The sequence below is a fragment of the Monodelphis domestica genome, chromosome 2 (genome assembly GCF_027887165.1).
Source record: "Monodelphis domestica isolate mMonDom1 chromosome 2, mMonDom1.pri, whole genome shotgun sequence".
NCBI lineage: Eukaryota > Metazoa > Chordata > Mammalia > Didelphimorphia > Didelphidae > Monodelphis > Monodelphis domestica.
This window is the reverse complement of record NC_077228.1, coordinates 198,091,870-198,117,459: the sequence shown is the minus strand read 5'-3', so window position 1 is coordinate 198,117,459 and position 25,590 is coordinate 198,091,870. Positions and strand designations below refer to the sequence as shown.

Genomic DNA, 25,590 nt, shown 5'->3' with positions numbered 1-25,590 from the left:
TAATTCAGCTTTGGAGCTGAATTGGAGGCTGGTCTCTCTCTTGGTGACTGAACTTAGTTGAGCTCACTAAACTGGAAGCTGTCTCTGAACACTAGAATCTTCCTTGGGGAAAATCTTGTGGTGAGTGGATTAAAGACTGACTGGTCTCTCTTAAGGCTTAAGCCTAGGCCTTTCTCCATTATTTCCTCTTACTCTTCTCTCTCCCTTTCATTAATTCCTTAATTTGTATTAATTAAAATCTCCATAAAACCCAGCTGACTTGGGTATTTAATATTTGGGAATTTTTCCCATAGCAACCACTTTATTATAAAATCAAGACACTAAAAATTATCTTTATACCATAATTTGTGGTCACAGTTTAAGGCAACCACTCTTTTGTCTGTAATAGCCCAAAGGGCACTAAAAGACTGTCTGCCCTTTGATCCAGCCATAGCACTATTGGGTTTGTACTCCAAAGAGATAATAAGGAAAAAGACTTGTATAAGAATATTCAAAGCTGTGCTCTTTGTGGTGGCAAAAAATTGGAAAATGAGGGGATGCCCTTCGATTGGGGAATAGCTGAACAAATTGTGGTATATGTTGGTGATGGAATACTATTTGTGCTCAAAGGAATAATAAACTGGAGGAATTCCATGTGATCTGGAAAGACCTCCAAGAATTGATGCAGAGTGAGAGGAGCAAAACCAGGAGGACATTGAACACAGAGACTGATACACTGCGGTACAATCGAATGTAATGGACTTCTCCATTAGTGGCAATGCAGTGATCCTGAACAACTTGGAGGGATCTATGAGAAAAAACATTATCCACATTCAGAGGAAAAACTGTGGGAGTAGAAACACAGAAGAAAAACAACTGCTTGATTATATGGGTGGAAGGGGATATAATTGGAGATATAGACTCTAAATGATCATCCTAGTGCAAACATAAACAACATGGAAATAGGTTCTGTTCAAGGACACATGTAATACCTAGTGGAATTGTGCGTGGGCTGCCAGAAAGGTGGGGGGAGGGGAGTGAGGGAAAGAATATGATTCTTGTAACCAAGGAATAATGTTCTAAATTGACTAAATAAAATTTAAAAACGGGAAAAAAATTAGATTACTGTGATCATTTTATTTTATATATTGTGTACCTAATCTTGTCCAGTAGTCTACCACTCCATTTCTTGTCTAGTATTAGATTGTTTTGATGGTTACCTCTTTGAAATCTAATAGTACTAGGCAGTCTTCCTTCACTCCCCCCATGGATACCCCTTAATATTCTTGACCTTTTTCTCTTCCAGATGAATTTTGTTATTATTTTTATAGCTTCATAAAATATTCTTTGGTGTTTTGAATAGAGTGCTTTGAACATAATAAGCATGTGATTTAGGCTCATTCATTCATTCATTCATTCATTCATCAATCCATCCATCCTTCCCTTCCTCCCTCCATCCATCCCTCTAACTGGGACCTCCATTCTCTGCTCTCCTCTAGCAATCATTACTTGTACCACTGGTTTGTCACTTATCCTGATGGGTATTGTTCTAGATATTTGTCTATCTGGATTGTAAATCCCTTGTGGTCATATTCCAAGATCTTTATATTACTCTTGGAATTTTCCTCAGTGCCAACTGATTTCCTTGTGTCATATGGGCTCAGTACACAATAGGATGGAGTTACCAGAGGTCATTCCCTTGCTTGCAATTTCATCATAGTATGAAGTTAGTGTTTTTATTTCAGATCCAGTTCGAGAGGAAGTAATTCAAGTTTTTCCTCATTCTTTTGGTTTAAGTTAATATAGTTGTTGCTTCGTAAAAAGGAATAGGATCTTCTTGCAAGTTTGATGACCTGTAGTTCTTTAAGATTTGATGGCCAGCCTTAATTTTTTTCATCTGCAAAATGGATAAATAGTAACTATAGATAACAGAGATTTTATTTCCTTTGCAGCTCAGGTTTTATTTTCTTCTGCAAGACAGCATGGGAAACCATTCCTGTAGAGGAGGAAAATAAGATTTCATTTTACTAGTACCCAGGAGAAGAAAGGTGGATGGATTGCAGCAGAGAAGACTAGGGAAGCCGAATGTTGAAAGCAACAACTCTAATACCTTATTTATTCTCTACAATTTATGAAGCCTTTGTTACTTCAGATTTTCTCATAAGATCTTGCGAGTAAGACAGAACAGTGATTTTGGTCTTCAATTTACACATATTGGGGATAAAGCTAATGTTTTCAAAATGTGGTGTCTGAGGTCTTGTATTTGAGGTCTCGGCCAGATTGTTAGGGAATCAATTGACTTGTTTAAGGCGGGGGTGGGGGTGGGATGGGTGGAGTGGTTGGGGTCAGAAGAGGGGAAGAAGTTTTTCCAGACTAGAATAAAACAATGCAAGAACTTTACTTACAGCTGCAGGAAAGAAATTGTATCAGCATGTCCACCAGAGGGGGTATAGCTCAGTGGTAGAGCATTTGACTGCAGATCAAGAGGTCCCCGGTTCAAATCCGGGTGCCCCCTATGGAGAGTTACGTTTTTTGCAAAAAACAACAGTAAAACTCCAGTGCCAATTCTGGCGGGAATAAAACACTCAGCCAGGGATGGGAATTTCACAATCAACTGATATAGTACCGAGGTTGGACTGAAATTTGAGAATATGTGTTTTGGTGATTATGTGATTTTGACTGTTATGTCCCTAGTCTGGATGCTCCAGATTCCCCAGATCCAGGGCGTTCAAAAGCCGAGTATACTGTATTCCCGGAATTACAGGGTCACATACACTTTTGGGTGTGTGTGTGCCAGTGCCCCTCTCTCCTTTTTCACCTAGGCCAAGTATATGAGGCTATTCTTCTACCTTTCCAGGACACCCCTCTTTGCCCCACATAAATATATGACTATTATATACACAGGCACACATGAAATACACACAGTAATATAACATATGTGTATAAACATAAATTGTGCATATAAACATATTTAATAAAATACACAAAATATTATATGCATATATAAGTATCTAAAATATTTATTATTGCAACTACTCTCAGATTTCTTTGGTATGGGACTTTCTCTTTTGGGTTGAAATGATTACATGTTTATTAATCTATCTATATAAAGATGTAATAAAATATGTGTATATATAACATATTCTTATAGGTATGGGTATTGTTTCCCCCTTGTAAGCCTCTTGAGGGAAGTAATTGTTCTTTTCTTGTATTTGTGTTCCCAGAGTCTCATTTCACGATGTATACCACGCTTCTTAATCCATGTCTCCTAGTTTATTTTTCCTTTAGTCTTTATTGTAATTGGAAGAGTTTAGTGGGAAGGGCCCTTAGTAGGATTTACTCTAGGTCCCTTCACTACTTCCCTAAGCTTGGCTTTGGAAGAAGACCTTGGACACACTAAGTGGAACATCCCTGGGTTTCCAGGTATAGTAATTCTTCAATTCTTAAACCTCATAAGGAATACTTCAAGAAAGAAAACAAAGACTAACACACCTGTTAAGGGTTCCAGTTGGTAGTTCAGAGGAACAATTTCTGCCTCCTAAATGATGGGGCCTTTGGAGACCTTTGGAGATCTCCAGAATAGGAAAGTAAAGACAGGGGCAAGAATTTTGAATGGGTTGTTTTTACAAGACAATTAGCCACTTCTAATTTTCAGTTTTAGAAATCAGGTCCCCACAGTTTTGTTGGGTTTACTGGTTCTCCATATAGGGTCAGAGAGTGTTTTTCCTAATAGAATGAAAGGGTATCTGGAGGAGCTTCTTTTTTTTCACCATTTGGGTGGAAAGTGAAGTAATGAGAATGGAAAGAATGCAGCATCACATTCCCATGGGCCTACTGAGAGATGACAGTGTAGTTTAGGATTTAAAATAACGCAGATGACCTCTCACCCAGGAACATGCTCCACTCCTTCCCTTATTTTTTTCCCTTTTTTGGGGGCAAAAAAGCAGTCGGAAAAAGGATAACCGTTACTGTGGATAGTTTAGGATCTCTTATTTATATTCCTACTTCTCTTTTATTTCCTTTGGTTAATAATATAATAATAACCATATAAGAAGTGCCTTGCTATCCCATCGTTGAACTATTTTGATGAGATTAAAATACGGGGTCAGTATTCCCCCCCCCCCCCTTTAACTCTTACCTTCCATCTTAGAACAATACTTTATATCCGTTACAAGATAGGAGTGGTAAGGACTAGGCAAGTGTGGTTAAGTGACTTGCCCAGAGTCATAGGGATACTAAGTATCCAAGGCCAGATGTGATCCCAGGATCTCCCATCTTTGGGTCTGGCTCTCAATCCATTGAGCCACCTAGAGAATTTTAATAAGTTTACATATGATTTACCAGAGTTATTTTTTCAATGAAACAATTACAACATGGTAAAGAGACTTTGTAGCTGCAAAACAGTTTTAACTTTTCCTAGACTGTTTAACTATCACTGAAAATTCCTCTCCATCACTACTTCCTGGCTTCCCTAATTTCCTTCAAGTTTCAGCTAAAATCCCACCTTCTGCCTTTCCCTGGACCTCATTAATGCTAGTGCCTTCCTCTTGAGATGATTTCCAATTAATCTTTTCTAAATCTTATTTTTACTTGATTGTTTGCATGTTGTCTCGGCAATTAGAACGTGAGCTCCTTGAAGACAGACTTTTTTTTTCTTTTCTTGATATTCTCAGAGTTTAGCACAGTGACTAGTATACAGTAGGCGCTTAATGTGCGTGGACTGATAGACTACTCTTGCCTAGTAGGGAGCAAGGGAAACTTTACTTGGCTCTTATCTTCCCTTCCTTATCTCCCACGAAGAGGAGGGAGTAAGATGGCCAGGGAGAATGAGAAGGAAGTAGAAGGTGGAGAATGAACCCAGGTTTCGGCTTCCCTGTGGATTTCAGGAGAAGCGAAGGGCGACCCTGCAGGCCACGGATTTGGACTGTCGGAGAATACAGGCTGCCCTGCCTCTCCCATCCCCAGTTCCCCTCTGCCCTCTTCCTTCCACACAAACTGTGAAAGTCTGGAATTGAGGGCCTTGCAAGGTAGTGGTGGAAGGAATTCAAGATCCACGCTTGATTCCCTCCCTCCCTATCCGGGCACAAAGCCAAATAGGAAGCTTTTCCCAGGGAGTCGTATTCAACCCCAGTTAGCGGAACCAAAAAGACGTCCTCCAATCTTTCCCGTTTTCTTTTAACCTATGGTGTCACTTTAACACAGTTCTAGAGATGGGGTCCCAAGTGGAACAATAAATAAAATACAGCAAGGAGGAAGGGAAAAAACACGGAAGGGGGCACCCGGATTTGAACCAGGGACCTCTTGATCTGCAGTCAAATGCTCTACCACTGAGCTATACCCCCAGCGCTACACAGAGTTTTGGAAGTAACTCTTTTCCAGCCATGAGCGATTGTCGTTGCTGCCACAGCTGCAGACCATATGGGGTTGGTGGGCGAGAGAAGCCAGGGGTTATCGTGAACCTTGCAAAAGAGGCTTCACTTGGAGTTCCTGGAGGTCAGGGTGAAGTTCTTGACCAGGTGTAGGGTGCAGATGCGGTTTGGTACTGAGGCTGAGAGGGGCGTGTCAGGGAAAGTCACCCACCTCGCACTGCAAGTCCCAGTTTATGTGGGGGTGGGGAGAAAGAACCTCACGCAGGAACTTCAACACGAGTGAATTGTGCTGGAAGTGCTCTCTGTGTGTGTGCGTGTGTGTGTGAGCATGTGTCGCTCCGGGCTACCTGAGGCCGATGACCCGCCTTCTTCGACCCCCTCCCTTCTGGACCCCCACCTCTTCGTGCGCGCGCTTTGTGCGCGCGCTCCCCGACATCCCCTTGGAGCGCGCCTCCGTGTCGTCTTCAGCGGACGGCCGCGCGCTCCCCGCCCCGGTGCAGCCCCTCCTCCCGGTGGTGTTTATTAGGGGAAGCAGGGCGGAGGCGGAGGCCAGTTCTCCAGCTCCAGCCGCTGTCGTCGCAGCACCCAGCCAGCCTGGGGAAGGAGGAAAGGGAAGAGAGAGGGAGAGGATCAGATCCGCGAGCTTGGGCGCCCCCGGCCCGCCGCGTCCGCCACCATGAACCCCAATTGCGCCCGGTGCGGCAAGATTGTGTACCCTACGGAGAAGGTGAACTGTTTGGACAAGGTGAGCGAGCTGGTGCCACCGCCGCCGCCAGGCTGCTCCTCCAGGCTGCACTCCTGCGAGTCTGGCTGGGCTCTAGGAGGGCAGCCGGAGCTCGGCGCCTGCGTGCAGCCTCTTCTTCAGGGTCCTGGACGGGCGGGCGGGGGGGGGGGGGGCGGCCTTCTCCCCTCCCCCAGGCTGGGGCAATTCAAGAAGGCGGGGGAGGGGGACATAGGGTGCAAGATCTCAGCGGAGATCTGCCGGGAGGGTCCTCAGTCTGGCTGGAAGCACCTCCTGCTCTAGTCTCTGGGATTTGGGGCGGAATACTTCCACTGGGGGGTCCCAGGGAGGGGGATATTCGTGCCTGTCCTGGGGTTGCTTCGGCAGGCAGCGCGAGCTCGAGGATGCTCAGGCTGGGGGTGGGGAGGGGAATCCAGTTTGCTAGAGGGCAGGGGAACCCGGCAGGAGGACTTGGGGGTGGAGTAGACTTGAACCCCTCATTCTCGGGGCCCCGGGAAGGAGCCGCTCCCTCTATCGCTCTGAGCGCCAAGTAGGCGGAAGCGCCGAGTTTGGGGGGGGCGGGGGGCGGGGCAGAGACTTGGGGGGGAGTTATACTATTCCTTTTAGGTGTCCTCCCCCCCCCCCAATCTCTGGGCTGTAGGCTGGGGGCCAGCGACGGAAACTGCTCATGGAGGGGCTTACACTGGGTATTTGCAGGAGGGGGTCCCTAGATTAGAGCCCCTTCTCTAATGGGAGCCTGCCTGAGGCAACACCCCCCCCATCCCCAGGTTCTGAACTCCCTCCTCTTGACTTCCTCTTACCCCTAAAGGGTAAAACCCTCACCCGAGTTGAAGCCTGGAGCTAGTCTCCTAGGCCTTTTGGATGCCCAGTTGGAGTAGATAGGGATGAGTGGAAGAATGAGAGGGGGGCGGTTGTCCTCAGGTGGGGTCAGGGAGCCTGATTGTAGAACAAAGAGTGAACTGATTGTTCTGTAGGTTGCTGGTGGGGAGGGTGTGGGGGCCGGGGCTGGCTGAGTTAAGGGAAATCTTAAGAAATTGGAGAGAAAGGCGTTGTTGGGAAAGTGGCCTTTTGAGAATTCCTTCACACCGGGATGGCATTTATAAAATCATGCCCCTTGCCCCCCAATACCTTAACTTGATCATCTGATTCCCATTAGTCTGTTTTGGGGGTGGGGAAGCGGAATTGTGTTTTCCAATTCTGGGTTCCTCACTGTGATTTTTCTGAGTTTTATTGAAGAAATCTGGTTTGCCCCTACACTTCCCTACCTTGCCCCCCCAGGTGATTTTCCTGGGGCCTTGTCCACCTGACCTTGGGAATGTTCTTCTACTCCTATCTCTCCCCCTCCCCCTCCTCTCCCTTTTTCAGGCCTGAGTATTCCCTGGCTTCTCTTTTTTGCCCCAGAACTGTTCTTTGGGGTACTGGGGGAGGGGAGGACTGGGCTAGTTGGGACTGGGCTGGAACTTTGATGCCAAGTTTGTTCAGGGACTTTGGCTGATTTTTCTTTTGGAAGGCCAGGGATAGTGCACTGGACACTTTGTTTCTTCCCCCTTTCCTCCTCCCCCTTCCTGCTCTAACTTCCTTGCTGTCCTTTGGTCCCTGTGCCAATCAGTATGTGAGGGGATGAGGTTCTGTGTTCCACCAGAACTTGCTCTTGGAGCTCTGGGCTGGAGCTGCCTCTGTGCCTAGAAGGATAGGTAGCTGGGGAAAAGTGAATATTGTTACTCATCTTGACATTTACCTAGCAAGTGGGAGTGATGGGGAGGGTCTGCCTCTGTACACTTCCAATATCTTGGTAAGTTGGTGTCTAAATTTAGTTTAGACACCCAAGACATCTTGGGAGAATCCTAACAAGAGCTCCAGAGGCCCATGATACTCTAGCCTGACATTTGGGAGTGTGCCATGTAGACTTTTATATTTATTTGGGGGGGGGGGTGTAACATTTATAGTTACTTTTTAAAGTTTATTTTATTAATTAATTTAGAATATTTTTCCATAGTTACATGAATCATTTTCTTTTCCTCCCCTCCTCCCACTCCCGTCCCATTGCCAGCAAGCAATTCCACTGGGTTTTAGCCATGTAGATTTTTTAAAGAGATGTATCTCTTCAACCCCCTTCTCCTAGGAATAGGGAACATTCATGGAGGGGACAGGAAAGAAACAGTACAGTGGAAAGAACACTAGTTCTGGGTCAGAGGACCTGGGTTCCAATCCTATGTGACCTTGTGCAAAGGCCTGGCACAGCCCAGAGGCCTCAGTTTTTGTTTAAAATGAGGGGGTTGAACTAGCTGTCCAATATGGTTCTGTCTCTAAACCTGCTCTTAGCATTCTTGGAAGTGGAGAATGATGTTGGGAGGGAGGTAGGAAAGGGGTCATGCCCATTTTAGCCAATTCTGAGCTGCAAAGATGCTCCTGTTTTCCTATGCTGACTCTACCAGTTTGGAGTAACAGTTTGAAGGAGAGCCTTTTTGCTGGACAAATTGGAGGGAAGAGAAATGAAGTCAGGAATAGGGATCCTTGAAGGTGCCCTATGTTCCTTCTAGTTCACAGGTTGTTCACCCTTGATGCTAAGTTCCCTTAGCCAGAAGAGAAGGTGTAGGAAGGAATTAGGCTTTTCCTGTGAAGTCCCCTCTACTTCTTCCCTATTCCCTTTTTCTTTCCTCTTTGTGACTGCACACAGCCTCCTCCAGGGAAAAGCTGGGAACGAGATTAGTTCTCCACTCCCACTTCCCCAATCCCCAGTCTAGAAGTGGACTTTGAAGACCAGGAGTTGAGTGAGAAGTTTAGGCAATCTTAGCTTCCCTAGAGCCCAAGCTCCAGCTGTTTCCTCCTCCCTTCTTCAAGATGGGTCCTTGAAAGCAGCTGGACCTGAGAACTGGCATGGAGCAAATAAATGCCCAGCTTCAAGCTATAACGTGTATGTTTTGGTTCCTGCAGAATAGACTCTGACTAACGTTTCTACTTGGGAGTAACAAAAGCCCACCCCTATAGATTCCCATTTAGGTGAGAGGAGGGCCCAATTAGACTCATCCTTGGTTTTCTCCTTTCTGCCCTTCTTTTCTACATCATCTCCCCTCCCTCCACGATTTCCTTGTACCCAGTAGTCACTCCCAAGTTTTCCACCAGAGCTAAGGACCCTTTACCCTTGAGGCTATAGTTCTGGGTGGTTGGGTGGGATCTTCTGGATAGGGGGCAGAGTAGGGGAAGCAAACTTTGTTCTTAGGGGTGCCATTAGGCTGAAGTCTTTGACTTGACTAGGACCTAGAGTCACTTTTAAGTCTTTCCCCTACCTTCTTCTCCCCCAAATCTCTTCCCATTTTCTTTAATGTAAAAGAAAGTGAGAAGAGGCATAATTTCTCGAGTTTAGGCCTGAAGCTCAGGTTGAGATCTGGGAGACCCGGACATTAATCATTCATTATAATAATCATCATTATTGTAGTTACTGGTTGCTTAACAAAAGGGTCTGTCTGTTTGAGCAGGGTTTCAGTCTTTTATCAAGGTTTTCCTTGAAAGCTAAGCTAGATTGGCGACTTTCTGAGGTTGAAGGCTAACTGTAGGCCCTGGAAAGGAAGGGAAATTTGTTTCCTGGGGCAGTGGGTTGGGAAGGGCTAGGCCTCGTGCCCCAGCTGTGAGTCATTGCCCAACCAAAGCAATCTACTAGGTGCAAGGTATGTGGAAAGGGGATTCCACCATCTGGAAACTCTAAGACTACAGAAGCCTTCTGGAACAGGCTTTTCTCCCTCCCCCCACTCTATTGCAAATCATTTAGTCCTTTCTTGGTACCAGCAGGATTCATTCCAGGGGTGCTGATGATAATGGAGAATGGGGCTCAGAAGAAGGAAAGGGAGCAAGTTTTATTAAGTGACTTTTTATGTGGCCAACACAGTGCTAAGCGCTTTAGAAATTTCTCATTTGGTAATGCCAAAACAGGCTGTACAGGAAGGCCCAGAAATCTCCATTTGGACTTTATTCAATAGTTTTGAGACTAGAATCTATGGATAAGAGAAGTTTTATGGCAAAAGACTGTGCATAGGTGGCTGCTGCTTCTTTTTTTTTTAATTGAAAATTTACCAGTAGAGCAATTTTTGACAATTGTTTTCTGACATTTTGCAATTCAGATTCTCTTCCTCTCTCCCTCCCCTCCCTTGCTTAGGCTTCTGACCTGTTCACTTTAATCTGCATTCCTACCCATGAGAACCAGAAGGAAAACAATGGACTTTATCTGAAGTAAGGATTTGTAGTTGTAGTCTTAAAAGGACTTTGCCCTCTAAGAGTCTTGGGACTCAGTTCCTGAAAGTTTGATACCTTTAAAGAACAAGGGAAACTGCTTGCTTTCTGCTGGCACTTCTTTACCCCTGTGGGGCTTCTGTCTGGTTCCCTCACTAGCCTGGAGGCATTTCTCTGTATAGTCTTGTGGGCACCCTCTGAACCTCCCCCCAGGCCTAAAACATAGAATAGTCCAGATGGTTGCTGGTTTTCCTTTTTTCTGATTCCTCAAGGAAGTGTCCAGGAGATCATGGCCTTGGCCCTAATCCTGTGATGGTGAACCTATGACACTTTCAATGACAGGAGGCCACATACAGAAAAGTATGGGGCCATATGCCAAGAAGGACATTTTTTTCTCAAAGTGACACACCACTCGAGTTATGCTCTGTTTTTTGACGAATTTTGACACACCAAGCTCAAAAGATTGCCCATCACTGCCCTAATCTAACCTCCTTCCTCTAGCCAGATGGACCTAAGAACGCTCTAGGCTTTTCAGATTCCCATATGGCATGGGGAATAGTTAGACCAGTGGCTTCAGCAACATCCCCTTACATTTCAACCCCTTCTTCATCATTTTATTAAAAAGAGTTCCTAAGCTTGGAAAGAGCTGAGTAAATGTCATCCTGGCTGTGGGAGGTCCTGTCTTACCTGTCATCAAGATGAGATGACAGTGATGCTCTACCCTAGCCTGGTTTCTTCTTCCCTTGTGCCCTCCTCCCCTCCCCCTTACTTTCCCTTGGAGACAAGTTGTTCTGGACTTCTGGGTGCTTTGGTAGTGCCTTGACCTCCTAGGAGGTGGGGCCGGAAGTGGGGTAGGAGGAAGAGAACACCTGGAGCAAGTGTGTGTGGGGAATCCTGGCCCCTAAGTCTTAGGTCACTGGGTATTTCTGTGCATGTATGTGTGTATGTGTGTGTGTGTGAGAAAGTGGGTCACGGTCTGGATTTTGGAGAATGTTTTTCCTGGCAGCCTTCTCTTTGGAGAGGAGGAGGGGCCCCAGGCAGGGGCATTGGCAAAAACCTTCTGACTGGGTGGTGTTAGAGTCAGGCACTGAGCCAATACCTCCCTCTGTGGGGGCTGGAGGGGGGGGGTATTGGGCTCTCCATTCTCCAGGGGGCCAAGTTGTAACCTGTCCTGTCTTTTCTTTTTTATCCTGGGGAGGTAAAGAAGATGGAGAATAATTAAATTCAAGTTCTAGCATTTATTAAACATCAGACTTTGCTCTAGGCCCCCCCCCCCCCATACAAAGACAAGAATGAAACCTGTCCCTGCCCTCAAGATACATATGGAATGATTATAATGACACCAGCTCCCATTTCTTTAGAATTTATGGATTACAAAATAATTTCTGTACAACTTCCCAGTGGGGAAACAGAGGTGAAGTAGGTAGAGATAGGATTCATAATCAGGTCATTTTGATTTCTAATTTTCCACCATACCCAGAGCTAGGAGACAGATAAAAAAACTGATCCTGCTTACTACTCTTCAGGTAGCAGCCACTGGAGGAGGAGGAAGAAATGGCAAACCAATATGGTATCCTTTGCCAAGAAAATCCCACAGATATTTGTGGGGTCTCAAATAATCAGACATGACTGAACAACACCACCTCTAAGAGCTCATTTTTTTTTAACTTTTTCTGTCTTAGAATTGATAATATGTATTGGTTCCCAGGCAGAAGAGTAATAAGGGCTAGGTAGTGGGGGTTAAGTGACTTGCTCAGGCTCACATAGCTAGGAAGTATCAGAGGCTAGATTTGAACCCAGGACCTCCTGTCCCTGGACCTGGCTCTCAATCTACTGAGCCACCTAGCTGCCTTAGGAGCTCACATTTTAACGTTAGAGACAACATACAAATTACTAGAAACATCAGGCAAACATTTGTATATGGAAGTTGATCTCAGAGAGGAATCTAATAACTGGTGGGAGTGGAGACCAGAAAAAGTCTCTTGTAGTTTTAAGGAAGCAGGGGAAACTGAGTCACTGAGGGGAGGTGTGAGATCATTTTAGGAGGCATGGCAGATTCTTTTTTTAAAAAATTCTTTCTTAGTAGCAAGTCTAAATAAAAGGGCAAGGCAAATGGGGTTAAGTGACTTGTCTAGGATTACACAGCTAGGAAGTGTCTGAGGCCAGATTTGAACCCAGAACCTCCCTACTCCAGGTCTAGTGCTCTAATCATGTTGCCACCTATCTGCCACCTTCCCCCCACCACTATCTTTTAGTCTTTAATTTTTTTAAACCAATTACATGCAATAACAAATTTCCATATAAGTTTTCTGAAGTTATATGATCCAAATTGCCTCTCTTGCTCCCTTCTCTGGGAACTGAAAAGCAATTCAATCTGGGTTATACATATATTATCACACAAAACATATTTCCTTTGGACTGTCTTTTAAAAGGCACAAAGCCAACAAAGCCAGGAGATAAAGTCTCTGGCTTTAGGGAATCCATCCTAATTTCCCTGGCTTGGTGTCTCCAGTAAGGTCAGCTTCCTCAGTGGTGTGATTAGAGAGGTATCTGCTCCCCCAAACCTCTCTGGGACTTTTTAGGAGATAAAGAATGTCACCACTGGAGATATTCCTTTGGATCTCCTAGTTATTATCTGGAATCCCCCTATTAACATGGGCTTTGAGGGGTGTTTCCTTTTACTCTCAGGGTATTAGTTGACTGGTATCTGAGTCTCTTGGGAATGGCTTTGGGAGAGTTAGCTCTGGAGGAAGGGAAGTCATGGTGGCCAGAGTTGGCAAACTGAGAGTTTGGCCTTAGGCCTACCTTGGCTTCTGGTAGGGCCCCTCTTTAGCTAAGGCTCCCCCCACCCCAAATAAGGGCCACAAAAAAGACTAGAAAAAAATAAGGGCCATAAAAAGGGCTAGAAGGATTGTTTTACTCCAACCTAATTTAGTGCTACCTTTTCATTTTACTTAGGAGGAAACTGAAGAAGGGTGAGGCAGTTAAGTGAAAGAGCTGAGGCATGGAGCTACTGTTTCCAAATGGGAGGGGGAAGGGAAACCTTACTGCCCCAGGGCCAGGAGCCCAAGGATCAGTTCTTGGTGGGGGGTGCCCCACATTGGCAGTGAAGTGGAGAAGGCTCTTGGTGGATTTATATCTCCTTTGTATCTTATTTGACTGTCTTCTGGGCCAAGAATTTTTCAACTTAGTTATATTGTTTCAGCTTCTCCAACTCCAACCTGCCTCCCCTGTTTCTCTACCTCAGTTGTTCTGTCTCCCCCTCTTGTCCTTGGTATCCCTGCATCCAGATCCCCCGCATGAGATGAGGGAACCAGGGCAGGGTGAGGTGGCTTCCCCCTTCCTCCCCCAAACCCTCCTTTAGAGCCTGATTCAGGAGGCAGCTGGGAAGTGAGAGGAGTGGTGGGTGGGAGGAAGTTTGGTATAGATGTAGAATGTCAGAGCAGGACCTCAGACAACTTTATTCCAACCACCTGGTATTCAGATAAGGCAACTGAGACCCAAAGAAAAGTGACTTGTTTTAGGCCCAGAGGACTCAGCTTTTTTTCCCAGTCCTCAGTGTCCTTGGTGCCTTCCCCCTCTGAGATTATTTCCTGTTTGCCCTGTATATATCTTACATGTAATTATAATTATTTTTATGTTACTCGCCCTCCTCCCATGAATTGGGACAGCTAGATGGCACAGTGGATAGAGAACCAGGTCTGGAATCAGGAAGACCTGAGTTAAAATGTGGCCCCAGACACTGTTACCTTGGGTGAGTCACTTAACCCTATTTGTCTTAGTTTCCTCATCTGTAAAATGGTTTTCTCAACCATTAGATTGTGAGCTTCTTTTGAGCCTTTTTGGCCTTTCTTTGAGTGTGGCACGTTGCCATATCCAAATCTTCCTGGACCATACTGTTCTTGGGGTTTTCTTGGCAAAGTTACTGAAGTGGTTTGCCATTTCCCTCTCCGGTGGATTAAGACAAACAGGTTAAGTGACTTGCCCAGCGTCACACAGCTAATCGGGATATGAGACTGGATTTGAACTTGGTTTTCTGACTCTAGACTCAGCACTAGCCACTGAGCTGCCTAGCTGCCCCAGCTTGGCACATAGTAGGTGCTTTTAAAAATTACTAAGGGCAAAGATATCAAAGTAGATAGTGCTGGGCTTGGAGTTAGGAAGACTGATCTTCTTGAATCGGACTCTGGTCTTAGACTCTTACTAACTGTGTCAAGACACTTAGCCCCATTTCCTCAGTTTTCTCATCTCTAAAATGAGCTGGAGAAGGAAACCACTTCTGTATCTTTTCCAAGAGAACCTCAAATGGGGTCACGAAGAGTCGGACATGACTGAAACAACAGAACAGAGGTGCTTAATAAGTGCTTCTTGAGGGGTAGATAGGGGGCTCAGTGGATAGAGAGGCAAGTTTGGAGGACTTGGCTTCTGGGTCAGTCCCTTAACTCCAGTTGCCTAACCTTTGCTACTCCTTTGTCTTAGAATTGATACTAAGAGTGAAAGTAAGAGTGCCAGAAATTAATACTTGATGTCTGGATTGGAATCAAGGGGTCTTTTGGCCATGACCATTGTAGCCTAGCTCAGGCTCTCCCTCTTTAACTCATCCTACCTGCCCTCACCTCTATTCTCTCCCCTGGCAAAGCTAGCACTGGTGCTGAGGACTCATTTCTCCACTGGTTTTCTGTGTTTTAGACTTAGACCTGGACTAGGAGACCTGACAGGGCTGGTCACAGCTCTCCCTTTTGGGGCTGGTCCAGGAGGGAGAAGCTGCCCCTTCCTTTCCCTGGCAGTTGCCTCTTAGCAACTGAGCCTTTAGCTTTGCATAAACAATTTAGTACATGAACCACTAGTGGCACTTGGACAGGCTGGTGGTGGGGAGCTCCTGATGGGGGATTGGACTTTACTTCAGGGCGCCAGGCTTGCTGGGAAGTATCTGGACTTATAAAAATGTTTGGAAATGGTGCTCTGGTCTCCCTTTCCCCTCACCCTTTCCCCTATGTTCCCAGGCACTTATTTTATGCCTTGATAGGGAGTCAGGAGACCTGCTATGTGAACCTTGGTTAAGCTACTGCTTCTCTCTGGGCTGCCCCCCCCCCTTTTTTTTTAAACTTTTACTTTCTGTCTTAATGTTATTTCCAATACAGAAAAGCAGCAAGGGCAAGGCAGTGGAGGTTAAGTAACTTGCCCAGTGTTACACAGTTAGGAAGTGCTTGAAGTCACATTTGAACTCAGGACTTCCAACTCCAGGAAAGCTTCCTTCTTCTCCTTTGTAACATTAAAGCTGGAAAGGGGGATGGGGCAGCTGGGTGGCTCAAAGGATTGAGAGTCAGGCCCAGAGATGGGAGGTCCTGGGTTCAAATGTGGCCTCAGATACTTCCCAGCTGTGTGACCCTGGGCAAGTCACTTCACCCCTATTGCCTAGCCCTGACCACTCTTCTGCCTTAAAACCAATACACAGTATTGATTCCAAGATGGAAGGTAAGGGTTTAAAAAAAAAAAGCTGGAAGGGATCTTCTAGCTCTAAATTTCTCAGGAGTCTTATGAGATCCTGAGCAGAAGGTTCTTGAGATCACTCTTAGAGTCTCCCCTTCCCTTGGGGGCTGATTTCCCAAGTAGATTTCAGCTTTCTTCGGCCTCCTAACAACTCCAGTGGGCCAGTTCTGGAGAGGGGTTTTTGGCTCTTACTGTGTACATGTGAATCACTTTGACTATATAAATGGGAGTGTGAATGTACTTGGCAGTCATATCTTCCCTGATGTAGAATTGACTGTTATGCCTTCCAGCCTGCTCAGGTGTGGGAGACTAGGGAGAACACTACTCCAGCTGCTCATTTCCTGTCTATAGGACAAATTTAGACCTGTAAGGGACTCTTGAAAGGCCATCTTCTTGTCCAGTGGTTTTATTCTTAACCCTTACTTTCTGACTTATTAACTTCTAAGAAAGAAGAGTGGCAAGGGCTAGGCAATTGGGATTAGGTGACTTGTCCAGGATCATACAGTTAGAATGTTTCTGAGGCCAGATTTGAGCCCAGGTCCCCCCAACTGCAGGGCTGGCAGTCTATCCACTGTACTACCCAGCTGCTCCTAGTCCAGTGGTTCTTAAGCTGGAGTCTGAATGTGTTTTCTCAAATTTTTGATGTCTGTTTTGTGGTATAATTGGTTTCCTTTGTGGTCCTCTATGTTTTAGTTGATGCACTTAAAAAGATTATTCTGAGAAAGTGTCTGTAAGGTTTCACCAGACTGCCAATTGACATATAACACACATGCAAAAAGGTTAAAGTCTGGATTTAGTCTGTTGCTTTTTATGTGGCTGAGGAGGAGATTGAGTCCCAGAGAGGGTAAGCAACTTGCCCATGGTCACACTGCAAAGCCTAGATTGGAACCCAGAACCCTCTGGCTCCAAGGCCTTTGTGCCCCTGGTATCAGTTTTGATTTTGGAGTAGGGAGAAAAGTATCTTCTTATAGGGAGGTATTGTCTGGGTACTCTGACTTTTGACTCAGACTGTCTTTCCTCTTCTTGTCCATAGTACTGGCATAAAGCATGCTTCCACTGTGAGACCTGCAAGATGACACTGAATATGAAGAACTACAAGGGCTATGAGAAGAAACCCTACTGCAATGCGTGAGTACAGGACTACAGAGAAGTTGGGGAGAGAGGAAGAGAAAGAAAAGAGGGGTGAGGAAGAGAGAAGGAAAGAGTTGGGAGAGAGGGAGGGAGAGGGAGAGCAAAAAAGAGGGGGAAAGAGAGGGATGGAAGGGGAAGGAGAGAAACATGTAGAGGGACAGGGAGAAGGAGGAAGAAGGGAGAGTAAAGGGGATAGGAGAGGGGGAAAGAAAAGAATGGAAAGAGGGAGGGGAGAGAGACAGGGAAAGGAGAGGGGGAGAGAAATGGAAGGAGAAGAAAAGGGGGAAGATGGGGAGGGAGAGGGAAAAGGAGGGAGAAGAAAGGAAGGAAAAGGGATAGTGGAAGAGAAGGAGAGTTGGGGAGAGAAAAGGGAGAGGAAAAGAAAGGGGAAAGAGTGGTGAGAAGAGGAGGGAGAAAGAGGGAAAGAAGAAGAAAGAGACAAGCAGAAAGCACATGGGGACTTTTTTTAGTGTATTTTTTTTTAACCCTTACTTTCCATCTTGGAATCAATACTGTGTATTGGTTCCAAGGCTGAAGAGTGGCAAGGGTTAGGCAATGGGGGGAAGGGATGTGTGGGGTGTTAAGTAACTTGCCCAAGGTCGGCTGGGAAGTTTTTGAGGCCAGATTTTAACCTAGGACCTCCCATCTCTAGGCCTGGCTCTCACTCCACTGAGTTATCCAGCTGCCCCTACAGTGTGTTTTAAGCACAGTTATGTTTCTGGTTGAATGTTTGCAAGGGGCATTTCTGGAGGAGAGTGTGAGGTATGTGTATATATACCAAGAGAACATTTTTTTCCAACTTTGTTCTCCCTCCTTTTACCCTTCCTCTTTGCCCTATCCTTCAATTCCCTCTTCTTGGTCCTGTTTTCTTCCTTCTGATACACACACAGGCTCCCTGTGGCTTGGAATGCCTTGCTCAAACTTCTCCATTTCAGAAAAATCTCTTCCCCTATTTCTCCTCCCTTCCTGCCTTCTCCCCATTATTGCTCCCCCACTTCCTGGTGGCTTGTGTCACTGCTCCCCACCCCCTCCCCATCTCAGTGGAGAACTGGTGAATTGAAAATTCCTCCTCCCTCTGGGACCAATGACTACTACATCTGAGGAGAGAAGACTGTCTAGGGAGGGCTGACTTGGGCAGGGGTGTATTATGTGTTTTTCTGTGGGTGGCTTAGCTGTGCTACTCAACTCTTGCACCAATCAGAAAAATGGAGCAAGTTAAAGCTTCCATCTTCATAAGTATTGGAATCAGATCATGAGTGGCCAGATCTACTTCCAGCCTAGATGATCTAGAGAAAACCAGGCTCAAAGTAAATATGGAGAACACCCAGTGTTAGAGGTTTTTCTCCCCCTTCTTTTGGTTAGGATTGAGTACTTGGTACCCTTTGCCTTGCTGTACTTGTATATCCTCTCCCCATTATTAACAGAAGAGTTATCTAAGGCAAATTTGTCAAATGTACAGACTGTATGGTGCCCACAACACTCCCATGTCACAGGAGTTAGATAAAAATGTAATTGGGAAATATTTTGCAAAAATACAACAAACATAATAAAACATAGATAATATTAAAATATGGCTTTCTAAGTCAATATGCAGCCTGCAGAGATGCTCATGCAGCTTAGTGGCCCCCATTTCTATTTGAATTTGATGCCATTGATCTAGGGGCATAACTCAGGAGAAAATAGAACATTATGTCTGAATGGTTGCTCCTCTACCCTTTACTAGCTATGTGACCCTGAATAAGTCATTTAATTTCTGTTCACCTATTTCCTCATCTGGAAAATATGGGGACATTATAGTGTAGTTGTTTTTTCTACCTGACAATCTTATTGTGAGACAAGTGCTTTGTAAACACAGGGAGCAATAGAATCTGATTTGTTGTTTTGTATTAGATTCCTTTCTCATTCTCATAGCTAGCTGTCTCTTCTCTGGAGGGGGCAATACATTTCCAGTTTTGTTTTGTTTTGTGTTGTTTTTTTGGTGGGCCAGTGGATAGGTAGAGGTTACCTCTCAATGGTTAACTTTTTTTTTTTTAAATAATATTTTATTTGATCATTTCCAAGCATTATTCATTAAAGACAAAGATCATTTTCTTTTCCTCCCCCCAACCCCCATAGTCAACGTGTGATTCCACTGGGTGTCACATGTGTTCTTGATTCGAATCCTCAATGGCTAACTTTAAAACATTTTTTATATTCTTTCATTTCTTTCTGAAGAGTGGTAAGGGCTAGGCAGTGAGGGGGTCTTGTGACTTGCCCAGGATCATACAGTTAGGAGATATCTGAGACTGGATTTGAACCCAGCTCCTCCCAACTGTAGGCCTGGTACTCTATCCACTGCCCTTCAATGGTTAACTCCCCCCCCCCCCCCCCAATTGCACAGAAACATCAATGGTCACTTTTTTTTTTAACCTTTACCTTCTGTCTTAAGGGGCTAAGCAATGGGGGCGGGGTTAAGTGACCTGTGGGGGGGGGGCCCACCTAGGAAGAGTCTGAGGCTATATTTGAACCCAGGACTTCCTGACTCTAGGCTTGGCTTTCAATCTACTGAGCCACCTAACTGTGCCCCAATGATTAATTCTTAAGAAAACAGCTCCATTTCACCAGTTTCTATAGTGAGTGATTTGGGATTCTGGGATTCCCTTTTAGTGAAAGCTCAAAAAAGGAAAGAGAAGGTGGGAGAGAGGGAATAGGGCTCAGGGTCTTCCAGGCTGGCAGGTCCTGGGAGGGATCTGTAATGCTGGCCTTTTTGAGGAGTGGGCCAGTGGGTAGGTAGAGTTTACCTTTCAATGGTTAACTTTTTAAAATTTTTTTAAATTTTTTGGTAAGAACCAGATCTGTGTTTTCATGGGTGTGAGAAACTCCTGTGAACTGGCATAGGTTGTCAATACTTCTATGATTTATAATTTATAGTTTGAGTCCATTGAGCTCTGGGAATCCTGTTTACCTAGGATTTGAGAGAGAGAAAAGGAATATCTCCTTGCCTCTCCACAACTGCTATAACTGGGGTTAAGTGATTTGCATATAGTCACATAACCCGCATGTGCTTGGTACCCTTCAAATATGAAGGAGGGCAACAACCAACCATATGCCAGATGGGACCTCTGCCTAGGTTTTCCGAGATTATACCATGATGCAGCAACAAAAAGATATACTAGTCTCTGCCTGTAGGAGTTTATATTCTCCTGGATTGAACTCTCCTTGGGGTGAGTTGGGGATGGGGATGGGGCAGGACAAATCCTTCCAGAGTCTTTTACCTTTTTCTATTACAGGATGTAAATCTAGGGGCTCATTGTTGGCAAAATCTAGACTTATGCTTGGAAGAACGAGGAAGACTTGGAGATGTTGCTTGATGGGGGTAACCCCTTTCCTATATTGTAAGAAATCCATAGTTCTAAATTGTTTCTTCATTTGATTTCTGGGGATTAAAATTCCTTTCTTAAGATTGGGGGCTAGAAAGGGGAGGGGACAGACCCTCCTCTCCCCAAACTGTTCTTGCACTCCTCTCTTCTAGCTTCCTCATCTTTCCTAATAAGCCTCTCCTCCTCTCCCCCCCCCCCCCCAAGGGAAATGGGACATTCTTCACATTCTTAAAGGCTCACACAAGTCTACTAGAAGCTCTGGTTTTCAGCAGCTTCCTCCCAGCATGGGGGGTGGGGGGTGGGGAAAGAGGGCAGTTAACTCCTCAGTGACTGGATGTTTTTGTCTAATTGAGGACCTCACTGGGGATTCCTCTTCCATAACAATGTCTTATTCTGTATCCAAACAGTCCTTAGAGTATTCTTCCCTAGTTAAGAACTCCATGGGCCTTGATGGTCAATGTACTATACTTGGAACAGTAGCATTGGGACCTGGAGAATGCTGAAATGTCAATGGTTGCCCAACTTGAGTGTGTGGGTCTGTGTGTGTGTGTGTGTGGGGGGGGGTAGATGGGTAGCCGGGTTGAGGGGGGGAGGAGAAGAAGCTATTCCATTTCCTTAGTTGAATCCTGTAACCTAGCAGAGCACAGAGGTCCCTTGTCTCACCCCTGGCTCTGGGCCAGCAAAGCAAGCTTTTTTTCCTCCCTTCTTTCTTCTTCCTTTTGCCTTCACCCTGGGTAGGAGGAAGGGAACCACCTTGCCATCCTTAATCCACTCAGCTGATTCTGTTCCTTCCAGGAGGGAGACCCTATTAATTCTAATTCTTCCCTTAGCTCGAACTCTAGGTGCCAGAAGCTTGAGCCATCATTCCCCTCTCCAAAAAAACAAACCAAAGCCTAACAATAACAATCCTTTGCTACCCATGTGTGCTTCATGAGCCTCTGCTTTCATGTTTGAATCTTTGGCATCAGGGTCTTCAGCTCTGTAATTTCTCCTTACTTTCCCCCTCTTCCTTCCTCTTCCAAGGGTTGAGGATATGAACAATCTTTCTTTCTCATCAAGCCCTCTCTCAGGGTGCCATGGTATTCTAGCACTCTTTGGGGGTGATGGTGGTGGGGTACTTGGCTAATTTTAACCCCCTTTCTACCCTTTAGCTTTAAACTGGTCTCCCACGTGCTTCTCCCTCTCACACAAGAGGGTGCAAACAGGGCAGGTTCTTCCATTGGGACCTGTTGTCTTTTGGGAGAGTATTTTCCCTCCTGTCCCTGCTTCCACCATCCCAGGAAAACTGGAGCTTTGTGCTTTTATAGTATCATGGATTTAAAGGCCAGAAAAGGATTTCAAAGTCAATTGGTCCAATCTCCTCATCTTACAAGTGAGACCCAGATAAGAGTGAGTTATTTTACCAAGGTGTCACACAGGTAATATAAAGAGCATGGATTCAAGTCCAGGCCTTCCAATTTCTCTCGTTTTTTTAAACTGCTACTTTGGGAGGCAGTCTATCTGTTCTTTTGCGCACTTGCCAGGATTCTGAATCCAGAGCCCTTCTCTCTCTGGTTCATTTGGTCCAAATACAGGCTGTCATCTTTTCCCCCTGCTTTCATACTCCCTCTCCCTTAGGGGGAAGCAGCAGTGACTCCATTGTTTCCCTTTGCCCAGACCACAGACCTTTCTGATCTTCTGTTTTGGGAGTCAGCCCTATGACCTGCTTTTCCCATTCTGGTCAAAGCTTGATAGCTTACGTAGAATCAGCCTTATGCCAGACCCCAGGGCAAAGCAGACAGTTTCTCAGTATAGTCTGCCGGTAGGAGTGGGATGTGTCCCACCCTTGTGTGTATGTGTGTGTGTGTGTATATGTGTGTGTTGGGAGTGGAGAGTTGAATGGATAGAAGGATTCCCTGGCCAGGCTCCCAGCCCTGAGATGAGCCCAAGTCTTTGAGGGGAACTCTTGGAGGAGGTGGGGGTTGGTGGGAAGTAGCTGGAGTGAGTAGCTCTTTCTTCTTCCTCCTGTTGGCTTCACAAGCTTGGGATGTGGCTTCTGGAAAATGTCTCAAGCGACAAAAAGGCCTCTTCAGTTTCTTCAAATTTTCCTGGGGGGAAAAGAGAAACCAAACTGGCTTTTGGCTTCCTGCCAACAGTGAGCGTCCCTAGACCCTCAGACTTCCCGTCTGGTGACGGCAACACACACACACACACTCTCTCTCTCTCTCTCTCTCTCTCTCTCTCCCCCCTCCCCCTTTTTCCCTCCCCCCCCCCCCCCCATTTGAAGAGGAAGTTGGGGATGGGGATGTATATGAGGGAAAATTCGAGGTAGGTGAGATGCTACCAGGCTATATTGGAAGAGAAGACTAGTGCTTATATTCACGCCAGATTGCATCATTTTTAGAGGTGTAAGACATGCATTTTTGTACACATAGGCATGAAGCCGGCTGGCTCTACATTGGTTTATAGAGAGGGGTTTGTGTCAATGTAAATTTTTGTTAAGTAAGATCATATTTTAACATTTTCAGGGTGGGGGAAGCCAGACTCTAAAGAAGCCTTTATAAATCCTTATGTAAAACAGAGACACTTTTTCTTAAACCTTTAACTTCTGTCTTAGAATCAATACTGAGTTGGTTCCAAGGCAGTGGGGGTTCAGTCACTTACATAGATAGGAATTATCTGAGGTCGAATTTGAACCTAGGACCTCCCACCTCTAGGCCTGGCTCTCAATCCACTGAGGCACCAGTGCCCCTGAACTTTTTTATTATGGGAATAAGTAGACCCTTTCCACAATTAATTTATCTGGCAAGAGTTCTGTATACCCAGTTTTCTTAAAGTGCATTGTTCTCTGTGTCCCTTTGCAGATGGGTTATCAGCTTACTCCTAGGCTGCCATAGTCCCAGAAGCAAGCTGACATGGGGCTGGGGTGGAGAAGAAGCAGTAGAATGGGCTTGTGCTTCCTACTCCTGCTTAATATTTTGAGAATGGAGATGGTCTGAAGCTTTGAGGACCTTTTCTGGGTCAAGAAAACCAGGCTTCTAGTAGGTGTGGTAAAGGGCACTTGGAGGGATCTTGGTACAAGTGTACAAGTGGAAAGAGGGACTGGATTAAGAGGCAGGTGGGCTTCTGTTTTTTTCCTCTGTAAAGTGGGGAGAATGATAATATCTACCTGCCTGGGTTGTTGGGAAGCTCAGATGAGATCATGAGAAAAAATGCTTTGTCGACATTTAAGTGCCATGTGAATAATAGCTAACTAAGCTTGACCTTGGATAAATCACTCCTAGGCTTCACTTTGCTCATCTAAAATGAGGCAGTTGGGGTCGATGACCTCTGAGGTTTTTTTAAGCTCTAAATCAATAATAATTCTATTCACTTGGAAAAAGAACAACAACCCTAGGGACACAGATTTCAGGGGTATAGAAAGAATACTGAATTGGGAGTTAGGAAACCTAGGTTCTAGTTGAAGCTTTGCAACTAATTTTTAATTTTTTTCCCAATTATAGAAACAATTTTTTAAAATCTTCGATCTTGAGAATCAATACTGTGGGGGGCAGCTGGGTAGCTCAGTGTATTGAGATCCAGGCCTAGAGACAGGAGGTCCTAGGTTCAAATCTGGCCTCAGAAACTTCCCAGCTGTGTGACCCTGGGCAAGTCACTTGACCCCCATTGCCTAACCACTTACCCTTACACAGCCATCCAAGACCGAAGGTAAGGGTTTAAAAAAAAAATCAATACTGTGCATTGGTTCCAAGGCAGAAGAATAGTAAGGGCTAGGCAATGAGGGGTTAAATTTACCCCAGAGATATCCAGCTAGGAAGAGTACAAGGCCAAATTTGAATCCAGGATCGCTTATCTCTTAGCCACTGAGCCACCTAGCTGTCCCTTAGAAACAATTTTTAACATTTGTTTTCTCACATTTTGTGATACAAAATTTCTCTCTGCTTCCCCACCCCCTTTTCTGAGATGGTAAGCTATTTGATATAAGTTATCCACATGCTGTTGTGCAAAACATTTCTACAGACTCTAGTTTTGTGACTGCACTTTTGTCATCTGCAGAATGGCCTGAACTCCAGATTTGATATTTTGTAGCCCCAAGAAAGACACACTTTTAACCAGATGGAAGAAAGGCAGACCAAAGGGAGAGGCGAGGAAAAGAGATAGTCCTGGTTTAGGGGGAGAGGCTTCATTTGAGAGTTAGACATGGGGAAGCCTGTCTGTCAGAATACGCTACTTGCCTGGCACTGGTTTCTGAGAAACTCGGCTCTCTTTTTAAAATTGGTATTCTTAACTACAGGTTGGAGGAGGCCCACCTTAAGGGGTTGGGGACTCCTTGAACAGAGATTGAGAAATGGAAGTTAGTGGCTACCTGGTCCAGCCCCATCATTTTCCTCATGAGAAAACTAAGACCAGGAAAAGTTGTGACCTGTCCAGTGTCACAGAAGTAATAAATATCAGAGCTGAACCCTTGAACTCTGGAAGTTAATACTTTTTTTTTTCTCCAATTGCTCAAATTGCTTCCTGATCAATGTTTCCCAAACTCTTAATTCTTCTCCCCTTCATCCAAACACCTTTTCTAGGGGGTGATCTTGGCTTAACTATTCTCTATCCTATCCCAAAAGTTTTCTGTCTCCTGGGACTTGACTGAAGAGGCTTAAGAGGGTAAAATTTGGATTGGGAAATGTCTGACCCAAATTGGCAGCTATAACCCAGAGCTGCTGACCTTTTTGGAACTGTCAAGTTAGTGAGGCAGGCAACACAGTGGATAGAGCGTGAGAACTGGAGATGGGAAGACTTGGGTTCAAATGTGGTCTTAGAAACTTCCCATCTGTGTGACTTTGGGCAAGTCAATTGACTCCAATTGCTAGCTCTTACCTCTAGTCTGTCATAGAATCAATACTTAATATAAGGTAAGGTTAAAAAAAAATTAAAGTGAACGATTTATGTAATAGGATGACAAACTCATAATAAAAGGGTGCCTAGGAGTAGCTTTTTCTGAAATGTTCCCCCCATGACTCCCACTCCGGAAATCAGGGTTTTCCAATTGGAATTGACTTTGAGAGTCTGTCCAGCCAACTAGATTAGTTTTTCACACGGAATCAGTGGATTTGTTTATTTAAACTATTTTGATAACTATGTCAGTATGATTCTTTTCTTTTAAAATCCTATGTATCTCATGTTAGTTTATACATTTAAAAATATTCTGAACCAGGAGAACATTGTAAACAGTAACAGCAATTTTGTGGAATGATTAACTGTGATAAGACTTAGCTATGCTCAGCAATACAACGATCCAGACAATTCTGAGGAATTTATGACA

The 25,590-nt window shown here is 45.0% G+C and overlaps 1 protein-coding gene and 2 non-coding genes across 3 annotated transcripts in view; 2 read left to right on the top strand and 1 right to left on the bottom strand.

The window, feature by feature from the left end:
- The first annotated feature begins 2,422 nt into the window (after nucleotides 1-2,422).
- On the top strand, nucleotides 2,423-2,494 carry TRNAC-GCA (transfer RNA cysteine (anticodon GCA)). The gene has a single exon. It is a non-coding gene; the product is annotated as a tRNA-Cys (tRNA).
- A 2,755-nt stretch (nucleotides 2,495-5,249) lies between these two features.
- TRNAC-GCA (transfer RNA cysteine (anticodon GCA)) lies at nucleotides 5,250-5,321 on the bottom strand. Its single transcript has one exon. It is a non-coding gene; the product is annotated as a tRNA-Cys (tRNA).
- Nucleotides 5,322-5,621: 300 nt separating this feature from the next.
- Nucleotides 5,622-25,590, top strand: part of LASP1 (LIM and SH3 protein 1) — a 66,021-nt gene continuing 46,052 nt past the window's right edge. The window contains exons 1-2 of the mRNA XM_001371428.4: nucleotides 5,622-6,093; nucleotides 16,838-16,932. Of these exons, the coding sequence (XP_001371465.1) occupies nucleotides 6,025-6,093; nucleotides 16,838-16,932 (164 nt within the window). The 5' untranslated portion in view covers nucleotides 5,622-6,024. The remainder of the gene's footprint in view (nucleotides 6,094-16,837; nucleotides 16,933-25,590) is intronic.